Source organism: Mustelus asterias, unplaced genomic scaffold (genome assembly GCF_964213995.1).
Source record: "Mustelus asterias unplaced genomic scaffold, sMusAst1.hap1.1 HAP1_SCAFFOLD_650, whole genome shotgun sequence".
NCBI lineage: Eukaryota > Metazoa > Chordata > Chondrichthyes > Carcharhiniformes > Triakidae > Mustelus > Mustelus asterias.
In genome coordinates, this window is record NW_027590599.1 from 99562 (window position 1) to 117361 (window position 17800).

At 50.1% G+C, this 17800-nt stretch overlaps 1 protein-coding gene across 1 annotated transcript; it reads right to left on the reverse strand.

Annotated features, from left to right (window-relative positions):
* Positions 1-653: 653 nt before the first annotated feature.
* On the reverse strand, positions 654-3250 carry LOC144487216 (zona pellucida sperm-binding protein 3-like). Its single transcript, XM_078205289.1, has 7 exons — positions 2828-3250; positions 1722-1837; positions 1531-1634; positions 1262-1439; positions 1048-1174; positions 878-966; positions 654-795 (listed from the first exon to the last, which is right to left on the reverse strand). The coding sequence occupies exons 1-7, from the start codon at positions 3248-3250 to the stop codon at positions 654-656; spliced, it is 1179 nt and encodes a 392-aa protein (XP_078061415.1).
* Positions 3251-17800: the final 14550 nt, after the last annotated feature.

The window sequence follows — 17800 nt, forward strand, 5'->3', positions numbered from 1 at the left end:
AGGACATCCCCAGACCTGATCACAACCCTCCTCGACACTGGGCTCTGAAACAGACAGAAAACCAGCAGCAGCCCCATCAAATCCAGAGAGTTATTGTTTCTCTTTCAACCCTCAGTAAACCAATCATTCAGCAGGCCCAGTTCTGTGCTGGGATTGGCTCACCCCTGCCATTAGTCCCATGAAGCCATCAAACTAACATGGAGGATGCATTGACCAATCAGCTCCCAGACACTGGAAACAAGCACAGGTCTTTATTGATCATTTGATGACTGGTTGAACAGAGTTTGTTTGTGTTTCCTGTACAGGAACAAGGTGATCAATGAAGCAGAGATCAGAGAGACAGCTGTCACAGTCAGGGTCACAATCAGGACCACCTCAGACTCCACACCTACAAAGCAATGAGAAACCAATGGTTACTGAAGCTAACACTGAGGGGGAAATGGAAACCAGCAGTCAGCCAACTCACCCCCTGGAGACCTCTCCTGTATCTTTCCCTCAGCCTCATTCAGGGAGGCTGTTGCCAGGTTGGTCCCATCAGTATCCAGAATGAGCAGGGGTCCAAGTGAGGCCTCAGCCTCCCACTTCAATCCAGCTTCACTCTCTGCAATATCAACCATTCCAGTTAGAGGGGGGAAAGGGGGAAGCTCCCACATCTAGAGGATCAATGTCCCACCAGCTTCAGCTGCAAGAACTCTCCTTCCTCTGGATCCAAATCCCAAATCCCTTGTGGCCCCACAGTTCCCCACATGGCAACAGGCACAAATGTCAAAGATCGATTCCTCCAATGGGGTCCAGCTAAATAAGAGAAATCAGTCAACTAGGTTGTGCATCACTTCTCCACACAAACACATCCCTGAGGGAGAGAGGGGGAACTTACACATCCTGCATCTTCAGCAAAGTACAAGCTTTGTTCCTGGAATCTCTCCGATCCACTGGAACAACTTTCAGGTGACAGGTGATGAAAATCTGAGGGACACATGCAACACAAGTGGTTATTTAGTGACTCCCTCCCAACATGGAGACCCGTAATGATCAGCTTCCTCTTACCAAGGAACGCTCATCTCCAAAGAAACGGAAGGCATCCAGGTCAAAGCGGAGCTTGTCCGGCTCCCGCTCCTCTCCTGGCAACACAAAGGTTGAAAAGGAGTCCTCAGCTTTGGTGTCCAGGAGGCAGCTGAAGAAAGATGGAAAAAGGGACAAGAAGTGAATCCAGAGAAGCCATTGAGATGGGAGCAGCTGGAGGAAGCAGAGAGCTCCTTACCCATTGTAGTCAATGATGCTGTATCTCGGGCTGGAGTCCTTGTCTGGCCTCAATGTCGCTACACAGCGGTCAATGTAGAGCTTCAGGGCCATGTGGTTGCTCATTGAAACAGAGGCCTCAATGTGAATGAGCTCACCCAGGTAGTAGACAGTCGAAGTGCGCTCTGTAAGCCAGTCACCTGAAGGACAAGAGGACAAGGGTTGGAGACAGTGGGTGTAACTCCCAGTGAATGAGGACAGGAAATCACTCCCCATCCACCCATCACATACCATTCATTAGGCGCAGTGAGAATGACAGATGCCCTTCTCCAGACCTGGTGGAGCTGAATGGGATCCAGGTGGGCTTGATGGGGTTACTGCTCACATTGCCCTTCCTGGAAAGACAGTGCAGACATTTTAGGACAAGTTTAGAGGTCACTAGCAGCTGGAGATCTTATTGACAATCGAGTAAAGATTCTCACCTAAAATAACGACACTCAATGGGAACGACCGCTCCATTGGTTCTCACAATAACAGATCCATGATACTCTGGGCTGTGGCTCAGGTGGGTGCTGTAGATCAGGAAATCTCCAGTCATCTGAAAGACAGCAGCTTAAGGAATGAAGAACTGATCTGAAATGAGAATGTTCTACACTGGGGTTAACAATGAACTCATCTCATTAAAACAATTCTTCAGGGGGATTGACAGGGTCAGTGTGAAGAGGCTGCTTCCCCCAAGCTGGAGATTCTGTTAGCAGGGAGGTCATCTCAGGGCAGGGGGTCAGTCATTTAGGATTTAATGTGATGAAGAATTTCTTCATTCAGCAGCTGATGAATCTTTGGAATTCTCTCCAGCCCCAGAGAGCTGGGAAATGGTCACTCACTGAGGATATTTAGGACAGAGGGATATATTTCTGGTCATGAGGGAATCATGTTGTGAGGACAGGAACATGGAGGCTGTGGGAAGCTCAGTCCTGATCATAATGACTGGGGAACAGGCTGAAGGGCCTCATCTGGTTAGCAGTGTTGCTATGCAACCTCAGCCCTTGCTGCAAGGAGAGATCATGAGCACAAGACCAGAATCAATTAACAGGGAAGTGATTCAATGCAAGCTTCAGTTAACAGGAAAAGAAGCCACAAGTTGTCAGTAATTTGGAGCCTGGAAACAGTTTGTAATCAGGGCCCCATTTATTCCAATGACTGGGAAAGTGGGAAGTGTGGAGTTCCTCTTTAGTCCAATCCATCTCAATTCCCATTACATTCAGACTCATCCCAAAATTGGATTAAACTGGACTGAAACCCAACCCTCAGTGGAGTTGATCTGAATGAGGGGAAATCAAACTGAAAATCCTCAAAACAAGAGGAAAAGCTTGGAGGAAGCAAAGAGAAGCTTCCAGAACAATGGGGTTGGAGAGACTCAGACCAGTGAAAGTGAAGTACAATCCTGAATAGAAAGCTAGTTTGGGGTTTATAAAGCAGGAGACAGCTATCTCCTCAATATCAATGACATCTCACCCAGTGCTGGAGTGAAGAGTGGGGAACAACCTACAGCCCCAGCTCAGAGGCAGAGTTTGAGGATTCACATTACCTGCAATCTGCTGCCACACTCATGGAGTCCATAGTCAAAGAGGACAGTGTGGTTCTGAGAGTAGATCCTGGTTGGCCGACAACCTGCTGTCCCCAGGGTCAGATCAGCAGCTTTAACCAGGTGCCTGGTTCCAAATAAATCCAGCTGGACCCTGAGCAGCAGCTTGTCCTCTCCACACTGCACCCTCACACTCTGCACTGGAGACACACCTTGACCCTCAGACACACGGAAATGGGAATCAAAGGGAGGCCCAGGAGGAGGGAATGTCTGAGGCCTCGGGGTGGCTTTGACTATTATCCATGGAAACCTGTGGCCTGGAAACTGTTGCCAAGTATCAGAGCAACAAACAGCTCCAACTAACACCAGCACTGGGAAGAAACTCCTCACTCCAAAATCCCCCGTCATCCCAAACAACTGAACCATCCCTTCAGGCACCAAGCGACACCTTTTATACACACAGCCCACTCTCAGCTGACAGCAATTATTCCAGAATCAACAACAACAATTGAACCAATTACCCAGCACTCACAACCCCACCCCGCCCCGCCCACCCCCTCCTCCCTCTATCAGGCATTTCTTTCGACACCAATCAAGTAGCTTTTTTCGGCACCAATCAAGTAAACGAACTCAAATTAACTTAGGGACAAAGTAAAAGGGGCGGCTCCCCAAAAGGAAGGGGGGAACAGCCCGAACCAAAATCAAAGTCGAAAGGAAACTTAAAACGTCAAACCAAAAGGTGATTATCGGGGTCGATAATACACCCCAGCCCCTGCGGCGCCCAGCGGTCGCGGAAGGCGTCAACCGCGCCCGTGGACACCGCATGCTCCCTCTCCAGAGACACCTGGCCGCGAATGTAGCCGCGGTAGAGGGGCAGACAGTCGGGATGGACGGCCCCGTCGATCGCCCGCTGCCTGGACCTATTGATGGCGCGTCTCGCCAGGCCCAGGAGCAGGTTCACGAGGAGGTCGGCATCCCGACCCGCCCCTCTCCGCACCAGGTGCCCGTAGATCAGGAGCGTGGGACTGAAGTGCAAACAAAACATCAGTAAGAGGTGTTTGAGGAAACCAAAAAGGGTGTGCAGCCTAAAACACAGAACGTAGACATGGTCCACGGACTCCACGAGGCCACAGAAGGGGCAGTCTCGGGAGCCCGTGAGCCAGTGAATCCTACGGTTGTGCGGAACTGCTGCATGCAGCACCCTCCACCCCAGGTCCCCGACGTAATTGGGGGAGATCCCTCCGTAGAGGGACCTCCACTGCGGACCTCCGCCGCCCGGCGGCAACAAGGCCGCCAAGGTGTATCCGGGCAACGGGCGAGGACGCTGTAGTGAAAGGTGTGCAGCAGCTGCCCGTACAGGAAACGCCTCGGTGACGTGGAAAAAGGCACGGAGGACATTTCTGTGACACGGCTCATGCTGTGGGGCACCTGACCCGGGAGGGGGGGCATAGGCTTTGGGACAGTGTGGAATTCCGTCCGAACAGCGGAACGCTAGAATGCGAATCCCTACAGCCAACCAGATCTTAAAGATATAGACAACGTGGGTGGAGGGAGCATTAATCACAGGTTAAAGAGATGTGTATTGTCTCCAGACAGGATAACCCGCAAGTCCAGGAGGCAAGCTGTGGGGGTTACTGATAATGTGACATAAATCCAACAACCGGGACGTGAGGCTGATTACAATATGCAGAAGCTGCTCAGTATCTATTTAGCGAGCCCAGGACCCAATCACCCGGCTTTGCAAAGGTTTCCCACCCCGCCAGTGCAGGTCATAGAGTCATAGAGGTTTGCAGCATGGGAACAGGCCCTTCGGCCCAACTTGTCCATGCCGCCCTTTTTTTTTAAACCCCTAAGCTAGTCCCAATTGCCCGCATTTGGCCCAGATCCCTCTATACCCATTTTACCCATGTAGCTATCTAAATGCTTTTTAAAAAACAAAATTGTACCCGCCTCTACTACTACCTCTGGCAGCTTGTTCCAGACACTCACCGCCCTCTGTGTGAAAACATTGCCCCTCTGGACACTTTTTCATCTCTCCCCTCTCACTTTAAACCTCTGCCCTCTAGTTTTAGACTCATTCACGGAGTTGGGATGAGTGAGGCTTTAGTGGTCATCTCTGGTGCAGACTCAATGGGATGAAGGGTCTTTTCTGTGCTGCACAACTGACTAACTCCTCCAGTATCCCAGCCTGCATTTCACCCAGTCATTCCCACACCCAGTCAGCCAGAGATGACAACTCTGGTGTCCCAGCCTCACTGTACCGGGCCATTCCCTCAATGACAAGTCAGCCACTGCCAATTGTGGTAAACCACTGTTAGCTTATTACCTGTATATGTGACATGCCTGGACACATCCCTGCCGGCCCTACCCGAGACTCCCCCCCCCCCCCCCGGTTCAGGTATAAAGGTGACTGCTCCCCACCCCCCTGCCTCAGTCTGGACCAGTTCATCGGCATGGGTGTGCTCCAAGACTTTTGCTAATAAAAGCCTATTTGTTCTTGCATACAAACTAGTCTTTGCTCGATTGATGGTGCATCACCAATGTTGTGCATTCATCTTGTTGGAACAGGGTCAGTGTTTACTCACCTGATGCATTGATGACATCATTGGCAGTTTGGGCAGGCCAGTCTAATCGAGCAGTTTATTTCTAAATACCTTCCTAAAAAACACTCTGCTTGTTTCATACCTTGGTTTAAAAGCCTGTATTTTGAAAACACCAAAGAAACTGGTGACAAGGTGGTTTAAACAGCTGAGAAGCTGCAGAAATCTAGGAGTGACAAAACCATCGACCCACACTGCAGCCACCCAAAAAGGTTGAAGATGATCAAACCTTCAGCACAGCAAAGCTGGCCATGGAGCGGTGCTGAAAAGTAGCAACCACCACCATCCAAAGCACCAGTTAAAACAAAGATTACAGTGAAACCAACATCAAAGGAAGCCTCATTTGCCACATGCTCTGCTGGAAAGTTCTGGAACAGTGCTCCCTCTACTGTGAGTAGCAAGTAAAGTAACAAATTAATGGAGATCGATGAAAGGAACAGGCTGAGCTCAGGATTACATAATTGATGCGCGATTGATTCACACGGGAGGCTAGGACGTACCCGGGAATAAAGTCTTTTACTCACAACAAGAATAGAGCACACTGCTTAACAATACTATCCCAGACTAAGGGCTACTAGGAAGTAGCAGTGACCTTTATACTCCTGTAAGAAGGCGGAGCCAAACGGAGTGTACCACAGAACAATGCTAACAGGTGGAACACCCCAACCCGAACCCCAACAGTAACAAGAGTAACATATGTACAAGTACCCATAGTGGTAACCATCTATGGTTCAGTACCCATAGTGGTAACCATCTATGGTTCACCACATTCACCCACCTTTAAAAACAAAGGCCGGTGGGGTAAGGAGACAATACGAACTGTCCATATGTTCACAAGTTCAGCCGTATCGGGGGTCCGCACCGTCTCTGCGACCTCCGCAGCACTGGCTCCAGTGCCGGTTCTGGTGACCATGGTGACGACCCTCTCTCCGAGGTGGTGTCCAGTGACTCCTCCAGTTCCTCTCACGCCTGTGGACCTCAAGGTGGCGACAATCTCCTGGACTCAGGCAAGCTGTACACGGGAGTAAGAGGATTAAGTTGAGGTCCCGATGCTGCCCGCGCCGTGTCAGGAGGGGAGAGATGGGCAAAGGAATCCTAACCAGGGGTGCAGGAGTGACGGGGGTTTCCAGGTCCCCTGCAGGTGCCAGATCTCTGATAGAGACTGTGTCCTCTCGCCCGTCAGGATATGCCACATAGGCATATTGAGGGTTGGCGTGGAGGAGATGGACCTGTTCAACCAAAGGGTCGGGCTTGCGGGCCCTAACATGCCGCCGCAGGAGGACAGGTCCTGAGTACGTCAACCAAGACGGCAGTGAGGTCCCAGAGGAAGACTTCCGAGGGAAGGTAAACATCCGCTCATGTGGGGTAGCGTTGGTTGCCGTACAGAGGAGGGACCGGATTGAGTGGAGTGCATCAGAAAGTACCTCTTCCCAACAGGAGGTTGGAAGACCCCTGGACCTTAGCGCCAGTAAAACAGCCTTCCAGACTGTAGCGTTTTCTCTCTCGACTTGTCCGTTACCCCTGGGGTTGTAACTCGTAGTCCTACTTGAGGCAATTCCTTTAGAGAGCAGGTATTGCCTCAAGTCGTCGCTCATAAACGACGAACCCCTGTCACTGTGGATATAACTGGGGTAGCCGAACAGGTAAAAAGACTCCGCAGGGCTTTGATGACTGTGGCAGAGGACATGTCAGAACAGGGGATGGCAAAGGGGAATTGGGGGTATTTGTCAACCACGTTGAGGAAATACACATTCCGATCTGTCGAAGGAAGGGGGCCCTTGAAATCGACACTCAGTCGTTCAAAAGGGCGAGTGGCCTTAATGAGGTGTGCCCTGTCAGGCCGGTAGAAGTGCGGCTTGCACTCTGCACATACCTGGCAGCTTCGAGTTATCGACCTGACATCCTCTATGGAGTAGGGCAGATTCCGAGCCTTTACAAAATGGAAGAGCCGAGTGATCCCCGGATGGCAGAGATCATTGTGGAGGGCCTGTAACCGGTCCTCCTGCACACTGGCACATGTTCCATGTGACAGGGCATCTGAGGGCTCATTGAGCTTCCCCGGACGGTACATGATATCATAGTTGTAGGTGGAGAGTTCGATTCTCCACCTCAAGATTTTATCATTCTTAATTTTTCCCCTTAACGTGTTGTTGAACATGAAGGCCACGGACCACTGGTCCGTGAGCAGGGTAAACCGTTTGCCAGCCAAATAATGGCGCCAATGCCGTACGGCCTCCACAATGGCCTGAGCCTCTTTCTCCACAGAGGAGTGCCGAATTTCAGGGCCTTGGAGGGTGCGAGAGAAAAAGGCGACGGGCCTGCCCACCCTGGTTAAGTGTGGCGGCCAGGGCGAAATCCGATGCATCACTCTCCACCTGGAAGGGGATGGACTCATCGACAGCGTGCATCGTGGCTTTCGCGATGCTGGCTTTTATCCCTTCAAAGGCTAGGCGAGTCTCTGCTGTCAGGGGAAAAGAGGTAGATTTTATGAGCGGACGGGCTTTGTTCGCGTAATTGGGAACCCACTGTGCATAGTACGAGAAGAAGCCTAAGCATCTTCTCAGTGCTTTGATACTAGTGGGTAGGGGAAGTTCAAGGAGGGGACACATACGGTCTGGATCAGGGCCGATGACCCCGTTTTCCACCACGTATCCGAGGATTGCTACGCGGTGCTTGCTGAATACGCACTTCTCCTTGTTACAAGTCAGGTTCAGGAGAGTCGCAGTGCGTAAAAACTTCTGGAGGTTGGCTTCGTGGTCCTGCTGGTCGTGGCCGCAGATAGTGACGTTGTCCAGGTACGGGAAGGTAGCCCGTAGCGATCCACCATTCGGTCCATCTCACGCTGGAAGACCGAGACCCCATTAGTGACGCCGAAAGGGACTCTTAAGAAGTGGTAGAGACGGCCATCCGCCTCAAAGGCCGTGTATTTGTGGTCCTCTGGGCGAATGGGGAGCTGGTGGTAGGCTGACTTCAAGTCGATGGTGGAGAACACCCGGTACTGCGCAATCTGGTTGACCATGTCAGATATGCGCGGGAGAGGGTAAGCGTCCAGCTGCGTGTACCTATTAATGGTCTGACTGTAGTCTATGACCATCCGGGGCTTGTCTCCAGTCTTGACCACCACGACTTGTGCTCTCCATGGGCTAGTGCGAGGTTGAATGACCCCTTCCCCGAGGAGCCGCTGAACCTCAGATCGAATAAAGATCCGATCCTCAGCGCTGTAACGCCTGCTGTTAGTCGCGATGGGCTTGCAGCCTGGCACAAGATTTGCGAATAGGGAAGGCGGGGTAATTTTGAGTGTCGAGAGACTGCATGTGGAGCGCGCAGGACAATTTGGAGGCTGCTGTTCTCCCACTGAAAGTGGAGGGAGTGGCCCATCGTACTGCAGGGTGGACCATAAAGTCTAGCCCCAGGAGTACCGGAGCGCAAAGGTGCGGTGACACAAGGAGCCTGAAGTTCTCGTAAACTGTGCCCCGCACCGTTAAGGTTACCACACAGCTCCCAAGAACGATAACAGATCTGGACCTTGACGCCATGGAGATTGTCTGCCTGACAGTTTGCACACGGAGAGCGCACCGTTTCACTGTATCCGGATGGATAAAGCTCTCTGTGCTCCCGCTGTCAAACAGGCAATGTGTCAGGCGACCGTGTACCTCTATGCCCATCATGGACTTGTCGGGTCTGTGACGCTTGGCCTGGTCCGGTCCAGGATGATTGACGCCACTGTTGGATCCCGAGTGTAACTGCAGGCAGCTGAGATAGCCGACGACGAGGACCCCTGCTGGTCTTCTGCGGCCGGTGTCGACCAAAATGGCTGCGCCCACGAATCGCACATGGTCGATGATGTTGAAAACGGCGGCACCCGTAGGTCGCACGTGGCTTGCATCGTCGTCATAGGAAATGGCGGTGCCCGTGAATCGCACGTGGCTGAAGACATCGACGAGGCCGGAGACGAGGAGACGGATCCTGGGGAGTCACACGCAGCACTGCTGGGCTTGGAAGGGGTCTTTGCTCGGCACACTTTTGCATAGTGCCCTTTCTTCCCACAGGCGGAGCAAAACACCGTCCTGGCCGGACATCATTTTTCCACTTAGTAAGGAAGTTAAAACTAGAGGACACAGCCTCAAAATAAAGGGGGGTCGGTTTAAGACAGAGTTGAGGAGGAACTTCTTCTCTCAGAGGGTGGTGAATCTCTGGAATTCTCTGCCCACTGAGGTGGTGGAGGCTACCTCGCTGAATATGTTTAAAGCGCGGATGGATGGATTCCTGATCGGTAAGGGAATTAGGGGTTATGGGGATCAGGCGGGTAAGTGGTACTGATCCACGTCAGATCAGCCATGATCTTATTGAATGGCGGGGCAGGCTCGAGGGGCTAGATGGCCTACTCCTGCTCCTATTTCTTATGTTCTTATGTTCTTATCTCTGACGAGGGTGCTTCGCCAATCCGCAGAAATAGCACCGTGGGCCTCCAGGAGCTGCCGCAGCCGTCAGGTCTGAAGTTGAGAGCATTATCGCGCAGTTCCGAGGAGCCGCCGAGTACAGTTGAGGCGGTGGCTGTACTTGCCACGATGTTCCCACGTGGTCGGTGGGGTAGGTTTCAAGACTTCTGGAGGCCGTTTCCATTGCATCGGCCAATTCTACCGTCTTTGCCAGGTCCAAGTTACCCTGCTCTAGCAGCCGTAGGCGAATATAGGATGAGCCGATTCCTGCCATGAACACGTCCCGAATAAGGTCGTTGGTGTATTGAACAGCCGACACCTCCTTGCAGTTGCAGGCTCTGGCTTGCTGTTGAAGTTCGCGCAGGGACTGTCCCATAGTTTCGCCGGGCTGCCGCCGTCGAGTGGCTAATAGGTGACGAGCATGAATTTCGTTCGGCTGTTTATGGTACAGCTTCTTGAGTAATTCGATGGCCTCTTTGTAATTTTGGGAATCACAGATTGTTGCATACACAGTGTCGCTCACCCTGGTGTGGAGGACCCGCAATCTGTCGGCGTCGGACTGGACTGCTGTTGAGGCATCGATGTAATCCTCGAAACACTTCAACCAATGGTCGAACGTATTCGACGCTCCAGCGGCACACGGATCCAAGGTTAGCCGATCGGGTTTCAGCATCTGCTCCATTTTTCTTCGAACAAAATTTTGGGAATTTTGTTGTGAATAAAATTGATGCGCGATTAATTCACACAGGAGGCTAGGACGTACCCGGGAATAAAGGCTTTTATTCTCAACAAGAATAGAGCACACTGCTTAACAATACTATCCCAGACTAAGGGCGACTAGGAAGTAGCAGTGACCTTTATACTCCTGTAAGAAGGCGGAGCCAAACGGAGTGTACCACAGAACAATGCTAACAGGTGGAACACCCCAACCATAACCCCAACAGTAACAAGAGTAACATATGTACAAGTACCCATAGTGGTAACCATCTATGGTTCACCACAATAATAAAATAAGGTTGTTCCAAAGCTTTGTGGCAAATTTGCTCTTCCACAAGCCCTTTCCATTGAAGGTTAGGGAATTTAGACAAAAACCTTTTCACCCAAAGGGTGGTGGGAATGTGCCATCACTGCCTGAAAGGGTGGTGGAAGTGGAAACCTCAACATTTAAACATTAAGATGAACACTTGAAACCAAGACCAAAACAAACTCATCAGAAGAAAAGAAGAGGAAACTTGCCCTCTTTTTAGGTCAAACCAAATAAACAAACTCAGATTAAGTCCGGACAATGTAAAAAGGGGCAGCTCCCCAAAAGGAGGGGGAACAGCCCGAACAGAAATCTAAGTACAAAGGAAACTTAAAAACATCAAATTAAAATGTGATCAAATTAAAATGGGCGGCACGGTAGCACAGTGGTTAGCACCGCTGCTTCACAGCTCCAGGGTCCCGGGTTCGATTCCCGGCTCGGGTCACTGTCTGTGTGGAGTTTGCACATTCTCCTCGTGTCTGCGTGGGTTTCCTCCGGGTGCTCCGGTTTCCTCCCACAGTCCAAAGATGTGCGGGTTAGGTTGATTGGCCGTGCTAAAATTGCCCCTTAGTGTCCTGAGATGCGTAGGTTAGAGGGATTAGTGGGTAAATATGCAGGGATATGGGGGTAGGGGCTGGGTGGGATTGTGGTTGGTGCAGACTCGATGGGCCGAATGGCCTCTTTCTGTACTGTAGGGTTTCTATGATTCTATGATTATCAGGGTCAATAACGCACCCCAACCCCTGCAGTGCCCAACGGGCGCCGAAGGCGTCAACCACGCCAGTGGACACCGCATGCTCCCTCTCCAGGGACACTTGCAGCATGAGAAACAGTCAGGGTTTCTATTGAATGAGAAATAGGAAGTGGTCAGCTCAGGGAAATATAACATTCATGCCTAGGCAAAAAATGGTTTAGCACAGACAAGGGCCAAAAGGCCTGTTTCTGAGCTGTAATTTTCTATGTTCTATGGAAACGTGGGACCTCGACTGAACGAGGCAGGTGAATTGATAACAGCAAACAATGAAATGGTTGATATGCTAAATAAATTTTGTGCATTAGTCTTCACCATGGAAGACATTGTAAATATCCCCAAGATCCTTACAAAAATCCCAATCGCAAGGGATAGAGTATTAGAGAAACCCAAGGGGCTAAAGGCAGACAAGTTGCCAGGACCCAGTGAACTGCACACTGGGATTTAATGGAAGCGGCTGCAGAGATAGTGGACCCATTGGTTAAAAATTTGCATCACTCACTAAATTCTGGGAAGATACCAGAAGATTGGAAATCACCAACGTGACTCCCTTGTTCAAAATGTGAGAAAGGCAGAGCGCTCTTGGCCAGTTAGTTTAACATCCATGATTGGCAAGACGCTGGAGTCAATAATCAAAGAGGAAAGAGCGAATCATTTAGGAAACCGGAATAGAATCAAACTTAGTCAACATGGTTTTATGAAAGGTATATCATGCTTGACAAATTTGCTGAAATTCATTGAGGATGTAACAGGGAGAATAGATCGAGGGGAAGCTGCAGATGTAGTGTATTTAGATTTCCAAAAGGCATTCAGCAAGGTGCCACACAAGATGCTGGTGCACAAAGTAAAAGCCCAAGGAATTGAAGGGAGTGCGTTAGCATGGATTCAAAACTGGCTGTCACATAGAAAACAGAGTTGGAATAAATGGGTCCTTGTTAGAGTGGAAAGATATAACCAGCAGATTAATGCGAAGTGATGCATTTTGGAAGAAATAATGTAGGGAGGAGTTATACAATAAATGGCAGTCATCAAGAGTATAGAAACACAGAGGGACCTAGGTGTGCAAGTCCACAAATCCTTGAAAGTGGCAACACAGGTGGAGAAAGTGGTGAAGAAGGCATATGGTATGCTTGCCTTTATAGGACGGGGTATAGAGTATAAAAGCTGGAGTCTGATGTTGCAGCTGTATAGAACGCTGGTTAGGCCACATTTGGAGTACTGCGTCCAGTTCTGGTCACCGCACTACCAGAAGGACGTGGAGGCGTTAGAGAGAGTGCAGAGAAGGTTTACCAGGATGTTGCCTGGTATGGAGGGTCTTAGCTATGAGGAGAGGTTGGGTAAACTGGGGTTGTTCTCCCTGGAAAGATGGAGAATGAGGGGAGATCTAATAGAGATGTACAAGATTATGAAGAGGATAGATAGGGTGAACGGTGGGAAGCTTTTTCCCCAGATCAGAAGTGACGATCACGAGGGGTCACGGGCTCAAGGTGAGAGGGGCGAAGTATAACTCGGATATTAGAGGGATGTTTTTTTGTTTTACACAGAGGGTGGTGGGGGCCTGGAATGCACTGCCAAGTAGGGTGGTGGAGGCAGACACGCTGACATCATTTAAGACTCAGCTGGATAGTCACATGAGCAGCCTGGGAATGGAGGGATACAAACGATTGGTCTAGTTGGACCATGGAGCGGCACAGGCTTGGAGGGCCGAAGGGCCTGATCCCTGTACTGTACTGTTCTTTGTTCTTTGTGCACCAGAGGGATCAGTTCTTGGCCCACAGTTGTTTACTATTTGTATTAATGACCTGGAGGAAGGAACAGAATGCGAGGTGACCAAATTTGCTGATAAGATAGGTGGAAGGGCAGGTTGTGATGAGGATATTGTGATTCTGCAGAGGGATAGAGATCGATTGGGTGACTGGGCAAAAACCTGGCAAATGACATTTAATGTGGGGAAGTGTGAGGTCATGCACTTCAGTAGGAGGAAGGAAAAGGCAGATTGGAGAGAGACTGCAGGTGAGTGAAGTACAGAGGGATCTGGGTGTTCTAGTGCATGAATCAAAAAGCTAGCAGGCAAGTCCAACAAGGCAAATGGCATTGTGGCCATTATTGCAAAGGGGTTGGAGTTTAAAAATAAGGAGGTTTTGTTGCAATTGTGCAGTGTTAGTGAGGCCTCACCTGGAATACTGCATACAATTCTGGTTGCCTTTCTGGAAGAAAGAGTGTAAGATTGGAGGCAGTCCAAAGGAGATTCACCAGGCTAAATTCTTGGGATCAGAGGGTTGTGCTATTAAGAGAGATTAAAGAATCTGGTTCTGTATTCCTTGGGAGGTTGGAGTAGTGAGGGGTGAGCTTATTCAAATATACAAGATGCTGAGGGGGCTTGACAGGGTAGATAGTGAGATGTTTTCACTAATGGAAGATTCTCGAACAAGGCGACATAGCTTCAAGATAAAGGGCTGGTCATTTAAAACAGTGTAGAAATTCCTTCTTAGAGAATGGAATTCTCTACCCCAAAGTGGGGGGAGGAGACTGGATCTGAACACCTAGAAACTTGAAGTTCTCGAGCATTCCCACTTGATTCCTGTTGATGTAGACAGGGGCATGTCCTCCACTACACTTCCTGAAGCCGATGACTCTCTCCTCAGTTTTACTGACATGGAGAGATTGCTGTCACCAATTCTCTTTCCTGCGCTCTCATGGTTTGAGCTCTAACCCCTCACAGCAGCGTCATTAGCAAATCTCAAAATGGAGTCAGCTGGGGGGTGGAAGAGAGAGATTTTGTCACAGCTGTAGGTGTATAAGGAGTATAGAATCCCTACAATGTAGAAGGAGTCCATTCAGCCCATCAGGCTTGTACTGACAACAATCCCACCCAGGCCCTGACCCTAGAACCTTGCATATTTACCCTGTTAGGGTCAGGGGGCTAAGAGGCAATTTAGCACGGCCAGTCAACCCTAACCACACATCTTTGGGCTGTGGAAATGTCAGACTGTCACCTGAGGCTGGAATGGAATCTAGATCCCTGGCACCATGAGGCACATTGCTACCACTGGGCCACCATTTTGCCCGAGTGTAGTAAGGGGCTGAGGACACAGCCTTGGAAGGCACCAGTATTGCTGTCTCTCCTTGCTGACTTCATGGTAGGACTGTGGGAGCCTTGTGAAACAGACATGGGGTGCCTAGGGGGCTGAGGGGTGACCTTAAAGGTTTATAAAATCACAAAGGGCATAGGCAAGGTGTGCAGACAAGGTATTTTCCCCAGGGTCGGAGCAACCTTTCCCCACAGAGGGTGGTGTGTATGGAATGAGCTGCCAGGGGAGATGGGTACAATTACAACATTTCAAAGACGTGTGACAGGTACGTGGATGGGAAAGGTTTAGAGGGATATGGGACAAACACTGGTCCATGGACACAACCAGGTTTCCTAAACCAAACTAGTCCCATTTGCAAGTTGGGCTGAAGGGCCAGTTTGTGCTGTATATCTGTCTGATTCCAGAGTCAGAATACAGGGTGTTGATCTGATCCATTGATTGGGAGATTGCTGAGTGTTGTCCTGCAGGCTGCTTCCATTGTGAGGCATGCAGACAGTGCTCACACCAGAAGAATTGCTAGATTTGTAAATCTCACATTGAGCACAGTGCTAATGTCACACAGCAATGGGCCGTGTGAAGGGACTGTGGATGGACACTTGAACCAAAGCTGTAATGGGCAGATGTATCTGTGGCAGGGAGATGGCGGAGGATGTGGCCAGGTAGCTTTCTCCCTCAACATATCAGACAGTCCAGCAGATATGTCCAATAGGACTCAGCCAGCTTGATCAGTAGAACATATACATGGATTTTAGTAAGGCGTTTGATAAGGTCCCCCATGGTCGGCTTATAGAACATAGAACATAGAAAGCCACAGCACAAACAGGCCCTTCGGCCCACAAGTTGCGCCGATCATATCCCTACCTCTAGGCCTATCTATAGCCCTCAATCACATTAAATCCCATGTACTCATCCAGAAGTCTCTTAAAAGACCCCAACGAGTTTGCCTCCACCACCACCGACGTCAGCCGATTCCACTCACCCACCACCCTCTGAGTGAAAAACTTACCCCTGACATCTCCTCTGTACCTACCCCCCAGCACCTTAAACCTGTGTCCTCTCGTAGCAACCATTTCAGCCCTTGGAAATAGCCTCTGAGAGTCTACCCTATCCAGACCTCTCAACATCTTGTAAACCTCTATCAGGTCACCTCTCATCCTTCGTCTCTCCAGGGAGAAGAGACCAAGCTCCCTCAACCTATCCTCATAAGGCATGCCCCCCAATCCAGGCAACATCCTTGTAAATCTCCTCTGCACCCTTTCAATGGCTTCAACATCTTTCCTGTAATGAGGTGACCAGAACTGCGCGCAGTACTCCAAGTGGGGTCTAACCAGGGTCCTATAAAGCTGCAGCATTATCTCCCGACTCCTAAACTCAATCCCTCGATTAATGAAGGCCAGTACGCCGTACGCCTTCTTGACCGCATCCTCCACCTGCGAGGCTGATTTAAGAGTCCTATGGACCCGGACCCCAAGGTCCTTCTGATCCTCTACACTGCTAAGAATGGTACCCTTCATATTATACTGCTGCTTCATCCCATTGGATCTGCCAAAATGGATCACTACACACTTATCCGGGTTGAAGTCCATCTGCCACTTCTCCGCCCAGTCTTGCATTCTATCTATGTCTCGCTGCAACTTCTGACATCCCTCCAAACTATCCACAACACCACCTACCTTGGTGTCGTCAGCAAACTTACCAACCCATCCCTCCACTTCCTCATCCAGGTCATTTATGAAAATGACAAACAGCAAGGGTCCCAGAACAGATCTCTGGGGCACTCCACTGGTCACTGACCTCCATGCAGAGAAAGACTTTATGATGAAAGTAAGGAGGTGTGGGATAGAGGGAAAGTTGGCCGCATGGATAGGTAACTGGCTATCTGACCGAAAACAGAGGGTGGTGGTGGATGGAAAATTTTCGGACTGGAGGCAGGTTGCTAGCGGAGTGCCACAGGGATCAGTGCTTGGTCCTCTGCTCTTTGTGATTTTTATTAATTACTTTGAGGAGGGGGCTGAAGGGTGGATCAGTAAATTTGCTGATGACCCTAAGATTGGTGGAGTAGTGGATGAGGTGGAGGGCTGTTGTAGGCTGCAAAGAGACAGATAGGATGCAAAGCTGGGCTGAAAAATGGCAAATGGAGTTTAACCCTGATAAATGTGAGTTGATTCATTTTGGTAGGACTAATTTAAATGTGGATTACAGGGTCAAAGGTAGGGTTCTGAAGACTGTGGAGGAAGAGAGAGATCTTGGGGTCCATATCCACAGATCTCGAAAGGTTGCCATTCAAGTGGATAGAGCTGTGAAGAAGGCCTATAGTGTGTTAGCTTTTCTTAACAGGGGGTTGGAGTTTACAAGCCGTGGGGTTATGCTGCAACTGTACAGGACCTTGGTGAGACCACACTTGGAATATTGTGTGCAGTTCTGGTCACCTCACTATAAGAAGGATGTGGAAGCGCTGGAAAGAGTGCAGAGGAGATTTACCAGGATGCTGCCTGGTTTGGAGGGTAGGTCCTATGCGGAAAGGTTGAGGGAGCTGGGGCTGTTCTCTCTGGAGCAGAGGAGGCTGAGGGGAGACAGAGGTTTATAAAATGAAGGGGATAGATAGAGTGAACGTTCAAAGACTATTTCCTCGGGTGGATGGAGCTATTACAAGGGGGCATAACTATAGGGTTCATGGTGGGAGATGGAAGGATATCAGAGGTAGGTTCTTTATGCAGAGAGTGGTTGGGGAGTGAAATGGACTGCCTGCAGTGATAGTGGAGTCAGACACTTCAGGAACATTTAAGCGGTTATTGGATAGGCACATGGAGCACACCAGGATGATAGGGAGTGGAATAGCTTGATCTTGGTTTCAGATAAAGCTCGGCACAACATCAGGGGCCGAAGGGCCTGTTCTGTGCTGTACTGTTCTATGTTCTATTAACAGTCCCCCAGGTCAATTCCTCATCTCTGTTCACTCAGTGAAAGTGATGCAGAGTTAGGCAGCCAGGGAGGACAGCTGCTTTAGTGATCTGCCCCTCTCCAGGGGGTAAACATCAGCATGGGAGAGAAGGAGGCAGCCCCAGGAAAC